Consider the following 14,362-nt stretch of genomic DNA (forward strand, 5'->3'; position numbering starts at 1 on the left):
GTCCCTGAGTTGTCTCTCCTCACCTGTATCCCCTGGGGCTGACTGCTCTTCTGTCCAGGTTCAAGGCTTGAGGGAGGTGGAGGAGAGGTTCTTAGGTCAATAGTTGAACACAAACCATGGCCTCACCCTGGGGCCTTACCCCTTCCCATTAGGACCCTAATGAAAACGCAACACCAAATGCCTCGAGGAGCCTCAGATACAATTGCCCAAAGAGGAGACAAGACAATGTCTGAAGTTCTTTACCGAAGTGAGGTACTTATCCCTGCAAAATGCCCAATGGCCAGCTCACAGCAAACAGCAGTTACACTATTTCCTGTCTCTCTCCCACAGTCTACCCTCCCTCCTCAGTGCAATCTGTTCCTTACCTTTGTCCAACATGCTTTGGAGCCCCCAGTTGCCGCAGTCATACGGTGTTGTACAGAACCTCTCATCCACCTCCCTCAACAAAAAGAGAACCCCCAGAAGTGTGCTCACTGCCTCAGTGTGTCCAGCAAACGTCACAGCATCTGGCACACAGGAAGCACTCTAAAATGTTTGTTGGACAGATGAGCTTTCGACCATAAATTACAATGTGTTAAAAATACACCTTATCACTTTCATCTTGGCAAACTAGGTACATTAGAGGGTAATTACTGGCTTACACAGGCTCTTCATTTTGTTTTGGATATTTTAAATATCAATGCCCTCTACTGTCTTTAACAGAACATGTGATATACACACGATTTTGTGGAAACATATCTTTTGTGTAAGATGGGATGTGTTCATAAAGACACTTGGAGAGCAGCGTTATGCTGACTTTGGACGCCTAAGTAAGTCTCTGAGGACTCACCAGCATCTCTCAGGTCTCAGCCCCAGCCACACTGCTGGCACACCAACACAAACGGAACACTCGAAACGTCAGTCTTCAGCTGTATTTTTAAATACAATGCCAAACACAGCTTAGCACACTGCTAGGCACATAGAAAGTGCTCGGTAAGCAGCTGCTGCATTGTAAAAGCTGCATCCTGGATGGGCTACTGGGCTACCCACAGTCACCGTCAGTCTCTCTTTCCTGGGGTGCAGTTTCCACACACAGGAGTGGGCTCAATGGGTTTGTTTCAATGTGACCCCGTCTCCAGCCAAAGTAGATTCATTTAAGAATAAGCACCTGACCCAAAGCGGGCCAAAGACTTTCCTTGGGACTTTTTTTTTAACTTTAGGGTCAAGGATCATGTGAAGCACTCTCCCTGCCCCCCTTTTTTTTGCACTGGGAGCTGCCAGATGGGACACCTGAGAGCTCCAGCAGAACCTTCTCTGCCATATGCAGAAACTGGTGTACAGCAATTTGTAGTTGTTCTGGTTCCCTGGTGCCGCTCTGACAAGAATATACCACAAACGGGATGGCCTTAACAAACAGGAGTTTATTCTCTTACAATTCGGAGACTTTAAGTCCAAGTTCAAAGTGCCAGGCTCTAGGGGCTGTGTGAAAGCCCCTCAGCCTTGGACTTCAGCTCTGCCTCCAGCTCCCGGCCCACTGGAGCCAGAGGCATTTCTTCACTCAGACAGCTGCTGGCTGCTGAGGCTGCCAAGCCCAAGGTTGATGAGTAACAAGGCACAGTCCCAATGTTACCAAACCACATGGCAGGCCATCAGTTCAAGTCCATTGTAAGTTCCAAGGTTGGCAGAGCATGGCAGGCTGATCAATGACACGGCTACATGCAGGGTGCCATAAGCTAGAGACCATTCCCAAAGCTGCTTCTTATATATGGGAAGCAGACCACATACCCAAAGCAGCTACTCAACTACCTGTGGTAGATCCCACCATGGAGTTGATTGCCAGTCTCATCATTGGGAATAACTACCACTAGCTGCCCAGCCACTCAACCAGGCCCAGCCAAGTTGACACACAAACATAACCACCACAGTAGTCAAAGAGAATGAAGTCAACATGGACAAAGAAACAAATGAGAAATAAGGAGAATCCTAGACAAGAGTCAAGGAGGTGACGGCAGTCCAGGAGGTGATAGGAGTCCAGGAGGTGACAAGAAGTGATGAAAGTCCTGGAAGTGAGGAGAGTCCACGAGGTGACAGAAGTCTAGGAGTGACGGGGATCCGGGGGGTGACGAGAGCCCTGAAGATGATGGAGCTCCAGGAGGTGCTAAGAAGTGATGAAAGCCCAGGAGGTGATGAGAAGTGACAAAAGGTCTGGAGGTGCTGAGGGCCTAGGTGACAGGAATTCAGGAGATAATGAGAGCCCAGGAGGTAACGAGAGCCCAGGAGGTGATGGGAGACCAGAAGATAACAAGAGCCCAGGAGGTGATGGGAGACCAGGTGATGGGGACCCAGAAGGTGACAAGAATACAGGAGGTCATGGGAGTCCAGAAGGTGACGAAAGCCCACGAGGTGACGAGAGTTCTGGCTATCTCCAGTAACTGGCTCCCAACTTCTCTCAGCCCCGGCTGCATCTCTGCCTTCGCCATAGCTCAACTGTATGGGACAGTCCACTCCTTCTAACAGGGTCACATAAGCCAGCTCAAGTTGAACGCCTGTCACTTACAAGCTAAAGAACCCTTAGAGTATGAAGAGATCAATGAAAAACTGATTTGCCTGAGTTTTTTCCCCACTAACTCTTTTAATTGGCATACTGAAGGAATGGGCTGATTCACGTGAGATTCCTAGTAATCTCATGGGAAGGAAGGGATCTGTCTTGAAATACGTGTCAAACAAAAGCATGTTTCAGGTACTATGTGCTGACACAAACCTGACGCGGTCCATCAGTGCCATCACAGAAAGAATGTGTCCCCTCCACAGAGAAACCCACAGTTCCATGTGCTGTGGAATCTCCGTGGGAGAGAACAAGCCCCAGAACAGCCAGGCCTCCCCTTCTCAGAGTTCTTTGCTTCTGAACCCCTTGATTACTGTATTTTTTCACACATAACATGCCCAGGTAAATGATGTGCACACAGATATAGTGCACATAGCACGCATAGGAAAGTAATCCGAGGGCCCTGCGTGGCTTGCAAAAAACCACATAACGCATGTGTTATTTGTGTAAGAATACAGTTATGCAGGAGGAACTCCCTAATCTAGAAGTGACTTTTTTTTTCAGTGAATATAACAAAACTTCATGGAAATAGGACCTTTCTTCAGCAGCTAAGGTTGGCGCTTGTGCTGGAATTCAGGTCTGACAGTAACCTTTGGCTCTGAGTTGGCCACAAGAAAGAAGGTAGCAGTTGCAGCTGCAGCCTCTGAGGGAGGTGTTCTTCCAGAATCAGTGTCAAGCCACCAAAGACTGGCTGCTGCCTAGAACCTGATGGAGTCCTGGTTGTTGCACACAGTTAACCTAATTAAGGAAACACTGGAGGCTTGAGTCCGCCCAGACGCTCCTCGAAGACCTGGTGACGTACTTCTGAATAATTGGCCATCGGAAACCCTACGGAACACAGTTCTACTCTGACATGTGGGGTCGCCTGGAGTCAGAATGGCCCTGCAGCAACGGGACAGCCCACGCTGACCTGTGGTCTCACAGTGTCCCAGCCGGACCTGTCCTGCGGCAGCCCTGCTGCAGGGGCTCACAGACATCAGTGGCCTGGGGGCTCCAGGGGGGCTAAACCTTGGTGCTCTGGCTGCCCCTGGCTCGCAGGCGACCTGGCCAGCTGCCCTGCCCCTCAGCAGCCAGCTGACTCTGCGGACCAGCCGGGCTTTGGTCTCGGGCTCCTTCTCCATTTTTCTGGGTCCGTTTCTCTTTGGCTGGCTGCCTGGTAGCAGCTGCACTGTCCCTTTGGACAGAGTCCTCCCTGGTCTGGCTAGTCCCCTTCGGGGCTTGTGTCTCTGTGACAGGCAGCTGGGTGGTGGCCTCGCTGTCCTGCTTTGGGGGTTCAGAAGCTGGTTTTCTCTTCTGTGACCTCCCCTTTGTGTGAAGAGGTTCCTTCCTTTGGGGATGGGCCTTTGTTACGGGGTAGTGGGCTTTCTCACTCTGCTCTTCCTGTGGCTGGCCACCCTTAGGCAGTAGTGCTTCACCAAGGGCTGGCCCAGCAGCGTCCGAGCTGGCAAGGACTTCTCTTCTCTCGTCATCCTGAGAGGTGCGTCGAGGACTGGGGTTGTGGCGGCTGGGCACCTTTGCAGGAGTGGACTTTCTATGGGATTCTAGCTGCAAAGCTGTCTGCCAACCCCTAGGCAGTCCCTTTTTCAGGTGCGCCGACTCATTACCTGTCTCTCTTTGGATAGGGAGTTTTTTTTTTCTAGGCCCCGTTGGCTCTTGGCTTTGGGGGGAAGCCAGACTCTCTGGAATCTTCCTGCTGGAGATGGAATCTACTTTGGAGTCTTTCTTTTCCTTTGCAGGCCTCGCGTTCTGCCAAGCCCCCGTGTCCTGGGCCAGCTGTGGTTCTGAGGAGGGAGCCACGATGTGAGGGAGCTTGTCCTTCTGAGCCTCCTCATCTTGGGGGGCCTGCAGGCTGTGCTGGGACACGTGCTCCTGGATCGGGGGGCTGATGAGTGGGAGCTTGACCCCGCCGGCTCTCTCCTCCTGAGCTGACTGAGGGCCATGGGCTCGGCTGGGGCTCGGGTTGTGGGGGGCTTTGGGCTGCGGTGGGTTGATGGGAGGAAGTTTGCTGGCCTCCCCTTCCTGAGCTGGCCCAGGCCTGGGAGAGGGCCCCAGGCTCGGACTGGAGCCTGCTGCCGGAGCCTCTTCTCTGCTGGGGGACAGGAGTTTGGGCGTGGGCCTGCGGCTCTGCAGGGGAGCGAGGGTCTGAGGCTGAGGTAGCCTGGTGGGGGCCAGCCGGCTTCGTGGGAGCAACGTCCCTGGGTCGTCCCTGTCCTGGGTCTGCTTTTCACCTGTGGATGAGCCTTGGGGATGTGGCAGTTCTGGGTAAGGGGTGCTGACCCGGACATCTTCTGCTTTGGGGGCTTCTTCATTTAGAGGTTTATGAGAATCTCCAGGAGATGGGGGAGGTCTGGTAGAGGTCACTTTGGCCTCCCCGGATTCCTCATCGTGGTCTGGCTGTGGAGGATCCTGCGGAGGGGTGGGAGAAGACAGCCCTACCTCACTGGCTTTCACCTTGGATGACGGCACTTCGTTGTCAGGGACATCTGTGGTTAACGGTTTTGGAGAAAGTCCTGACTGTTGAACGTCCCCTTCCTTCTGGTTCGGGGCCAAGTCTTGGGCCTGTGGGGGAATCTCGGGTCCCGAAGAGCTGAGCTGCTGAGGAGGCTCAGGAGGGTGACTGGGAGAAAGCTTTTCTTCACAGGTCTCCTCCTCCTGAGTTGGCTCTTGGTTCTGGGTAGGAGCAAGGGGCTGACTTTCAGGGCTCTCTGGGTGAATCTGGATTCCAGAGAGCTGCTCTGTTATCTGGCCATCTGCTTCCAGTTTCGCCAAACGCCTTGGGGATGGAACCAGGTGTGCTGGTACCCCCGAGAGAGTCTTCTTGCTAGAAGGAGCTCCTGCTTCAATATAAAAAGAAGTTAGCCAACAGCAAGGTAAGCAAGTAAGACTTCATAAATCGATAACAGAATATATCTTTCCCTTTTTTGACTTACACAGACGCTTGAACAAGAATAACATCTCATATAGAGAAGAATTTAACCTTGCCTTCTCCTCAGGGGTACTAAGCGCCTAGAATTCTCTTATTTTGTGAAACTTAGAATGATTTTAGTCAACAGAGAATAATGAATTTTAATGAATAAAGAGAAAGAGGCTTATTCACAGACACAAAATTTATATCCAAAGTTGTGAGTAGCTAGAACATTTTCCAAGCAGATAGAGTTTTAAAACTTCACCACCTTAGAGATCACCCTTGCTTTTGATTGTGGAAACCAGAAGATGTACATAGAAATAGAAGTCTCGCTGTGTGCCTCCTTGTTGACTGGCAGTCCCAGTAGATAAACGAGCTCTGTGACAGGCCATGTCTGTTCACCACTAGCCAGACACCTGAAGCTCAGCAGGCTCTCAATAACCAGGTGGTGGATGGAGGAAGAGGGACAAAGGAAGGGGGGAATCGGCCCCATGGAGTCATAGGCAACATGGCCCAGAGAAGTTGCTCCTAAGAACCCAGTTTCCAAGACACCATTTCCTTCAAAGTCAACTACCCACCCTTGTCTCTCAAAGTCAACTCTGGCTTCCAATTGGCTCTCAGAGGCCCCAGCCAAGTTGCTGTTGCAGAGAGGGGTGTCTTCCTTCACCCTTCATGGGAACAAGGTCTCATGGACACAACTGCATCATGGGAACAAGGTCTCATGGACACAACTGCCTGCAGGCCCCTGTTTGTTCTAGAAGCCCTGATGTACTGTGGTGGCCCTAGATATCACCTTACATTGCAGGCCCCAGGACCTGGGCCTGAAATGTGGAGTGGTCAGAGGTGGTGCGCCAGCCTGGAACAGCCTTAAAGAAACTCAGCGCAGCTCACTTTGGGGAAGACCTGGTACTCAGACTCCAAACCAAATCAGACCAGATTCAAGGTGATCCCAGCATGGTTTACCTCCAGAAGTAAGCCAGGCTCCTGGTCACCATTCAGCTCCCCTGAGACAGGACAGACTGCACCTGTCTGCACTGGTCCCCTCTGTAATCACCCCAGATGTCTCTTGGGAGGAGGAAGGGAATAATAAGGACAAAGAAAAGCTTGCTTCTTGGTAGGGTCTCTGAAGGGACTTCTCATTCTTCATTCTAAGATCCTGGATTATAGCAGTTAAACACTAAAATCTTAATTTAGAAAAGAATGCAATATCAGGATAAAACTAAGAACAGTGAAACTGAATAGGGAAGGCTCTTTCCATCTCAAATCCACTCCTGGCTTCCTACAAGGATTTTTCTCCTACTTTCAACAATTTAGCAAGTGAAATAATTTGGCAAATATACCCTGCCATCTACTGAAGGTGAAGGCACCTTTGTAGACCAGTAAATTGCTGTTTTCCTGTTTGACTCTTCTTACCACCATCATTTCCACCTACCATTAGTTGAAATTCTGAATACTAATTTGCAAACATGATTTTACTTTATGATCATTATAGCAAGAACTCAGAGTGGTTGTTTGTTCAGTTTTTCAAAGCTTTATTGGAGCACTGGTTATTCCAAAGTTAGGTTGTATGGAGGCAAATGGAGGATACAGTCATCCCATAACCACAGAGTTGTGAACAAAATGAATTATTCTATAGAAAATATATTGTTTACTTGGGTCTTGGTTTTTCCGTTTTCACATTTCAGAAATGACCATTCCCTACATCACTACAGGAAGAATGAAGGCAAGGAGAGATTGTGAGAATGGTGATACAAGGTGAAGTATGTGAGCAATGTCACCAGGCTATTTAGGTAGACATTGTGAACAGATGTATGCTTGGTTGTGTATACTGCCACCAAAAACAAAACAGTCCTTAAAAAAGTCAAAGTGACATAGCTGTAACCATATAAAATATTCAGGAAAAAAAAAACCTTGAAATTTTCAGTTTGCTGTTTGTTTCCAAATATCCAGACTTAACACTGTGTGTTGTGAAATAGAATTTGATGCAAGTTAAATCTGCCTTGAATATTATTCCAGAAATTTAAATTCCTAAAACTATAGGAACTACAAAAAAGAATTAAGACAATTCTGTACTTCAGTTTATATACATTTTAAATTAATGGTGCACGTAAACATATCAAGAGTTCATAATCACTCTGTACCTAAATGTTAGAAGCCCTGGTAGTACAGTGGTTAACAAGTGTGGCTGCTAACTCAAAGGTCAGCGGTTCAAACCCACCAGCTGCTCAGTGGGAGAAAGATGTGTCAGTTCACTTCTGCAAAGATTTATAGTCTTAGAAACCCTATGAGGCAGGGCTACTCTCTACTATGGGGTCGCTTGAGCCAGAATGTACTCAACGGCAGTGGATTTGGGGGGTACCTAAAGTACTCCACATGCATTCAGTGAAAATTCAATCAATCTCTCCACTGGTGAGGGCTTAACACTTCTGGGTCCAGGCTGGTGGACCCGCTGTTCTCAGAGTCATTAGCCTTTGCGTCCACTTTTCTACTTTTGTTCCACTCTCACTGTTAAGAGTAGAAATAAAAACTACATTCTCAGCTATACATTAGTAACACCAAACTACTGAAACTACAGTTATACACTGGTCCTTCAAATATCTGCCAATAATTTTCAGTTTCTCTTGATACAGGATCCTATTTTCATGAAGTTCATATTGTTAGCCATAAGATCTCTGTTTGTCCGGAAGCCTAACACACAAATCATCTAATCCAACCCCGCCCCTAGAAGGCCTGCAGGTATTTGAAATACTGGTGGCAGAGCCTTCAGCCTCACTCACAGCAACACGCAAGCCACCAGAGTATGACAAACTGACAGACCAGTGGTGGCCTAGAAAGCCAGGTTCCAGTCATGTCCCATAACACTATACAGCGTTGTCTTTTATAGAAATGGAAGTTCCAAGTGGCTTTTCTAGCCAAATTCATGATTACAGCAGACAGGTAATGCTTCACATTTCAGTCCAGTTTTCTAATTGCTCAGGCATAAAACTGTCCTCCGTAAGAATATGACATATTTCTTAAATTTTTTAAATTTTAATTTCTTACCTTTGACAGTTAAACTTTTTAAAGAAAAAATCCACTAAAGTTATTGTTTTTTTTTATTTCTAGAGCTCCTATTTATATAAGTATTTATGTAAGCATACCAAATTACAGAACTTAAAATCAGAATGGCTCACAAAAAGTTAAACAGAGTTACTCTATGTCCCAGCAATTCCATTCCTGGGAATATACCCCAAAGACCTGAAAGCAGAGACTCAAACAGACACATGTACACAGATGGTCACTGCAGCTCTACTGACAATAGACAAGGGGTGGAAACGGCCCTGGTGTCCGTCAGCAGATGAATGGACACACACAATGTGGCCCATCCACACAATGCAACAGTAGTCAGCCACAGAGAGAAATGAAGTTCTGACACATGCTGCAGTATGGGGGGACCTGGAGAACACTGTGCTGAGTGAAATACGTCAGGCAGAAAAGACAAACATTTCAGTAGGGTCCGACTGAAATATTCAAAACAGGCAAATCCACAGAGGCAGAAAGTAGATTAGACGTCGGCAGGGGCTGGGGGACGGGACATCGGTTATCGCTTAATGGGGACAGTTCCTATTTGGGGCGATGAAAGGGTTTTGGAAGTAGATAGTGGTGCTAGTTGCACAACGGTCAGTTTTATGCTGAATATATTTTGCCACAGTAATTTATTTTTTAAAAAAACAGAGTGGCCCAGCACAGAGCAGAGAAAAAATGGAGAAGCTGCAGGGCTTGTGGTCAAGTTCAGGGGCCTTCTTAGGGGCTGACGGTGAGCCCTGGATGCTGCCGAATCAGAGCCCTGTGTTATCGGGACTCAGAACTAGTCAGGCCCAGGGGACTGACTCCTGGTTAGCCAAACCCACAAGGGGCTGATTTAAAAGCCAGAACACCAGCTTATTAATTTACACTGGGAGCTGGGCCTTGCCTAGAGACTGAAACAGGGCGTTCTAATGTAGGGTATGGCCCCAAGAGGCAGGTCCACCCGGGGGACCAAATTAAAGGTCAGAAGGTTGCATGGTGAGCAAAGAATTAAAGTAAAGGGAGCCAGATTTCCTCAGGAGAAGCTTCTCTGGGGCCCAGAAGCCTCATTAGATCCACGGCACCACCCCATGACCCTGGCTTCCTTAAGGACCAGCTGATGCCCATTCTGGAGGACCAGAGCCATGCTGGGTCAACACACTGGCATGTTTGCATTTCGTTTCCTCCTTTAAGACTAGCTGCACCCACCACTCCTTGATTAGGCGCAATTTCAGGCCTGTCCCACTGTCTTCAGGCCCTTTCCAGGCGGAACAGGTGCCCTCCTCTATCCAGCTCCTTCATGGCACACATGGCTGCAAAATCTCAGCCATGATGTGCTGACTTCTACCATCTCCCACTGACCTCATTCCCACACTTCAGGGGCACGTGACCCAGGAGGAGTGCGTGCAACTGTAAAGCAAGGCAGTAAGCTTGAGCTCTCGCTAAACCATGAGCTGGCTGCTGTGGGCAGGATGCAAGTAGCCAAGCAAAACCATATCTGGGCAAAGAAGTCCCAAAGGTGAAAAACACCTCTGTGCACAAAACCACCCACCTGCACAGCAGCAAGAATCTGTTGTTAACCTGTATGGTACATGACACGTGAACGGAATCCCATGCATGGGGGCATTTTACATGCATCTTGAAATACATATCCAAACCCTAAGTAGGGCTTTAGAGACCCTGGACTCCCAAGAGACGCACTGTCGTGTATCCTACATCGTTTTATGCTCATGACCCTTGAGCAGCCAAGTAGGTCATCAACCCTGTTTCCCAGGATGATAAACTAGAGCTCAGAACTGCTAAGCAGCTTGGCCATGGGTGACAGAACCAGGTCATAGTGCTGTTCCCACTGTACTCTGGGTTTGGCATTTTGAGGACTAGGGCAATATGAGAACAAAAAATGGGAGGGGAAAAGTCGTGGATTGAAAAACCATTAAATGCTAATCGGCAAAGCAGAACATCGCTTCAGCTCCCTAAAGAAGCCACACTTCTGGCAGGCTCAGTCCTGACTCGAGGGGTTAACCCTACTCCAAGGCACTGCGCAGCCTGCCCACGAAGGGCAGTCCCCTGAGTTCCTTATGGTGACAGAGAAGAGGAGTTTTTGAGGTCCAGATGGCTGACTGATACAGCTGAGGTGTGGGGACAGTAGCCCCAGAAGTACAGGGATTAAAGCATGAGAAAGCTTTAGTCTGGGTGAGCACCCGAGTAACAATAGATCTGCGTTCCCTTCTGTGGGGAAAAAAAAGATCTGGCACAAAAGGCACAGTGCTAGAGGAGCTCCTTAGTTAGGTACTAACCTGTAGTTGGTGCCAAGCCTTTGGCAGGTTCCTCGGTCAGTCCCAGGTATCCTCTAATAAGCTGACTCAGCCTCTGGTAGGCGACTTCCAGATCATCTGCAGGAATGAGAGCACACACTTCAAAGTAGCAGGAGCAGACAGAAACACAGCCAGTGTTCAGCAGTTGGTGGCAATGATTTTGTAACAACATTAACACATTACATTAACGGTATGAATATTGCGACAGGCAGAATTCTAAAATGACCATCTCCAGGGTCTCTCTGTATAACCTCTTCCCAGTGATGTGGGAGGAAACTGTGAATGTGTTACATCATAGAGCCAAAGGGCCTTTTTTAGATGTAATTAAGGTTGCTAATCAGTTGACCTTGGGTTAGTCAAAAGGGAGATTTTCTGGACAGGCCTAACCTAATCTTGTGAGCTGCCTCTGGACAGGTGGCTGAAAAGGAAGTGGGAAATTGGAAGCATGAGGAGGATTCACTGGCTTAGAGATGCAGAGGTCATGGCTTGAGGAGCTGAGAGAAACACCTACAGACAGCCAACAAAGTAAGAGGGACTTGCATCTTGCAACTGCAAGGAACCAAGTTCTGCCAGTAACATGAGTGAGGTTGGGGTTCTTCCTAGACGAGAACTTAGCCCAGTGGACACCTTGATTAACCTCAGGAAACCCTGAGAAGAAAACCAGGTTTCTGACCTACAGAACTGCAAGCAGATAAACACGTATTAACTTAAGCTCTAAGTGTGATCATTTTGCTGTGTAGCAGCCAGAAATAATACAAGCATGTCACACTTCGATACATTTCAGAGATCAGGAGATACAGAGAGAACATATGAAATTGCTGGTTTTGTAGGTCAATGGAGCTGACCATTGGCAATTTCATATGGTTCTACCTAATGTCCTCACCCACCCAGTCCCCAGTGTTACCAGTTTCTTGAGGATTCGGGCAGAGAATTTTCATGCAATATAAGGAAATAGGATGAGATAATTCTTTTTTACATCAATGATGACGTATACTAGACCTACAGCTGTGGGCCTGGCTTGTTACAGAAATAGTAAGGTTTGTGGCTTTTTCCTTATTGATGCAGGGAGAGTTTTCATTCCTTATTATAACTGTCCCATGTGATGAGATTCTAAACTATATAGACATTTCTGTCTTTCAGTAAATTCTCTATCACTTTAAATAAGCGGCCATTTCTAATCTAGTGCTTGACCATGCTTGTTTTACACATCATCATGGTTACCGTATTTTTAATAGCTAGATTTTTACCTCCCTGTAGATTATGATAAAATGGCCCGAGATTCGTATGTTGTTGTTCTCAGGTGCCATTTAGTCACTCTGACTCATAACGACCCTAGGTACCACAAAACAAAACACTGCCAATATATCATACACCTTCCTAAAAGTTTAAATATGTATTTAAATTGTGTATTATAATTTTTATATAATAAAATTAAATTATAATGATTTAAATATAATCAAATCAAGTTACCTGTTATCTCATTTTGTTCGCACAATGTCCCTTAAGGAGGCCTGGTGGCAGGACGATTAAGCACTTGACTGCTAACCAAAGGATGGGCCATTTGAACCTTCCCGGCAGCTCCAAGGGGAAAGGTGTGGCAATGTGTTGACCCCGACTCATTGTGACCCTATGGGACAGAGCAGAACTGCCCCACAAGGTTTCCAAGGCTGTAAATCTTTACAGAAGCAGACTGCCACAGTTTAATCCCACAGAGTGCCTGGTGGATTTGAACCACCAACTCTCTGGTTAGCAGCTGAGAACTTAACCACAGTGCCACCAGGGCTCCTTCCATAAATATTACAGCCTAGAAAACCCTACGGGGACAGTTCTACTCTGTCAAATAGAGTCATTATGAGTCAAAAATGACTTGATACCCCCCACCCCCACCACCAATGTTCCTTAAGGAAGGAATCTAATCCAGGCTCATTTTACAAATGAGCAACTCAGTTGTCAGAGGCCCACGGGCGGAGCGGATCCTACCCACGGAGGGGACCAAACTTCACTAGTTAGGATCCTAAGGGATGACAGACATCAGACCTGCTCCAAACAGAGGAAGGTCAGAGGAACCCGCTTGGTAAGAGCCCAAGGGCTTGGATTCTTGTGTCTTTTCAGCGCCTGGGATTCAATGCCACAAGCAAAGTATCTTTGCCCCAAGACTTTTCTTTCCATTAAGCTTTCAGCCCAGTGGCCTCCACAGTTTGAAAACAAGGCTCTGCTGCAAGTTACTGACCTGTGTTGATCACTGCATCAAAATATCCTGGATATTTCTGGTTGATTTTTATATAAAGGTCCACTCTGGAGACGGCACATTCGATCTCTGCACGACTGAACAGTCCCTTTCTCCGCAAATACCCCTCGTATTTTGTCTTGTTCATGGGCACCACCAGGATGTATCGAGGCTCAAAATAGGAATATTTCAAACTTCTTACACCCTTTTTGTTTAAGGCAAGATAGTAAGTTGGAAACAGAGTCACGGTTTAGGAATCATTTTGGAGACATCTAACAACACTGGTAGAAGAAGTTGTGTTATCATTTAAATATTTTATCTGTGTAGTTAGTTACTCTTTTTCCTAGAGTTAGCTCAAGGTTGAATTAACTTACTATGTTTATATCAAATATTAAACTGCCATAAGAAATATTCAAGTTCATTCCATCTGGGTGGCCTCTAATGAATCACTCTAAAGACGATGACAATAAAGAGAAAATTGCTAGCCGCTGACCAGCTACGTGCACAGCAGTAGTGCTTCTAGACACCAAGAAGCAATTTAACTTCTACATTTCAAAGGGCCTCCCTGCTGCACCGGAAGATGGGGAACTTCCCAGGGAGAAAGGGCTCCTGTCACCCTTTTGTCATCTCCTTCCTTGGGAGCATTCCTGCTTCCTAGCCCAGCAGCTGGGTGGGCCTTTTCCCATTCCCTCTCACAGCCTCCACTTGCAGCAAGGCCAAGCTCGTGATGACCAGGAGCCCACTGCCTGAAGCCTGCAAAGTACCAGGTGTCATCAAGATGATTCTGACTCACGGCACCCATGTGGGTCAGGGTAGAACTGTGCTCCAGAGGGTTTCTGACGGCTACTTTTTTTTGGAAGTAGGTTGCCCGAACTTTCTCCTGAAGTGCCTCTGGATGGAACTGCCAACCTTCTGGATAGCAGTCAAGGGCTTTAACCCTTGGCACCACCCAGGGACTCTAGTGTAAAACAGTATCTGGGACTCTGGCGACCTGGCTGTGACTGCAGTTGTCCTGCTAACCGTAGTGTCTCCACAGATCCCTCCAGCTCTCTGTGCACCAGTATTCCTGTTGCGGAAATGAAAGGGCCATGCCACACGGCCTCCGGACTCCCTGCTGTCTCCACTCTGTCATCGTTCCTTTAACTCAATGTTCAGAAACACTGTTTCAGAAGTTCTGGCTCTTTATAAAAACAGATTCTGAAAGAGTTGATGGCAAGATAAGAGGTGTTCACGGAGACGACTTTCCTAAGTATCTCTCTAGCCTAAAGTCTGGACATGAGTGTCGG

The 14,362-nt window shown here is 47.6% G+C and overlaps 1 protein-coding gene across 1 annotated transcript in view; it reads right to left on the minus strand.

The window, feature by feature from the left end:
* LRGUK (leucine rich repeats and guanylate kinase domain containing) overlaps positions 1–14,362 on the minus strand; it is a 137,554-nt gene that overhangs the window by 32,715 nt on the left and 90,477 nt on the right. Inside the window, exons 13-16 of the mRNA XM_042782543.1 lie at positions 13,773–13,829; positions 13,080–13,281; positions 10,832–10,927; positions 3,935–5,421 (exon numbers count right to left, since the gene is read on the minus strand). Coding sequence (XP_042638477.1) covers positions 3,935–5,421; positions 10,832–10,927; positions 13,080–13,281; positions 13,773–13,829 — 1,842 coding nt within the window. The remainder of the gene's footprint in view (positions 1–3,934; positions 5,422–10,831; positions 10,928–13,079; positions 13,282–13,772; positions 13,830–14,362) is intronic.

Source organism: Orycteropus afer, unplaced genomic scaffold (assembly GCF_000298275.1).
Source record: "Orycteropus afer afer isolate SDZICR_OR568_19922 unplaced genomic scaffold, OryAfe1.0 scaffold00365, whole genome shotgun sequence".
Lineage (NCBI taxonomy): Eukaryota > Metazoa > Chordata > Mammalia > Tubulidentata > Orycteropodidae > Orycteropus > Orycteropus afer.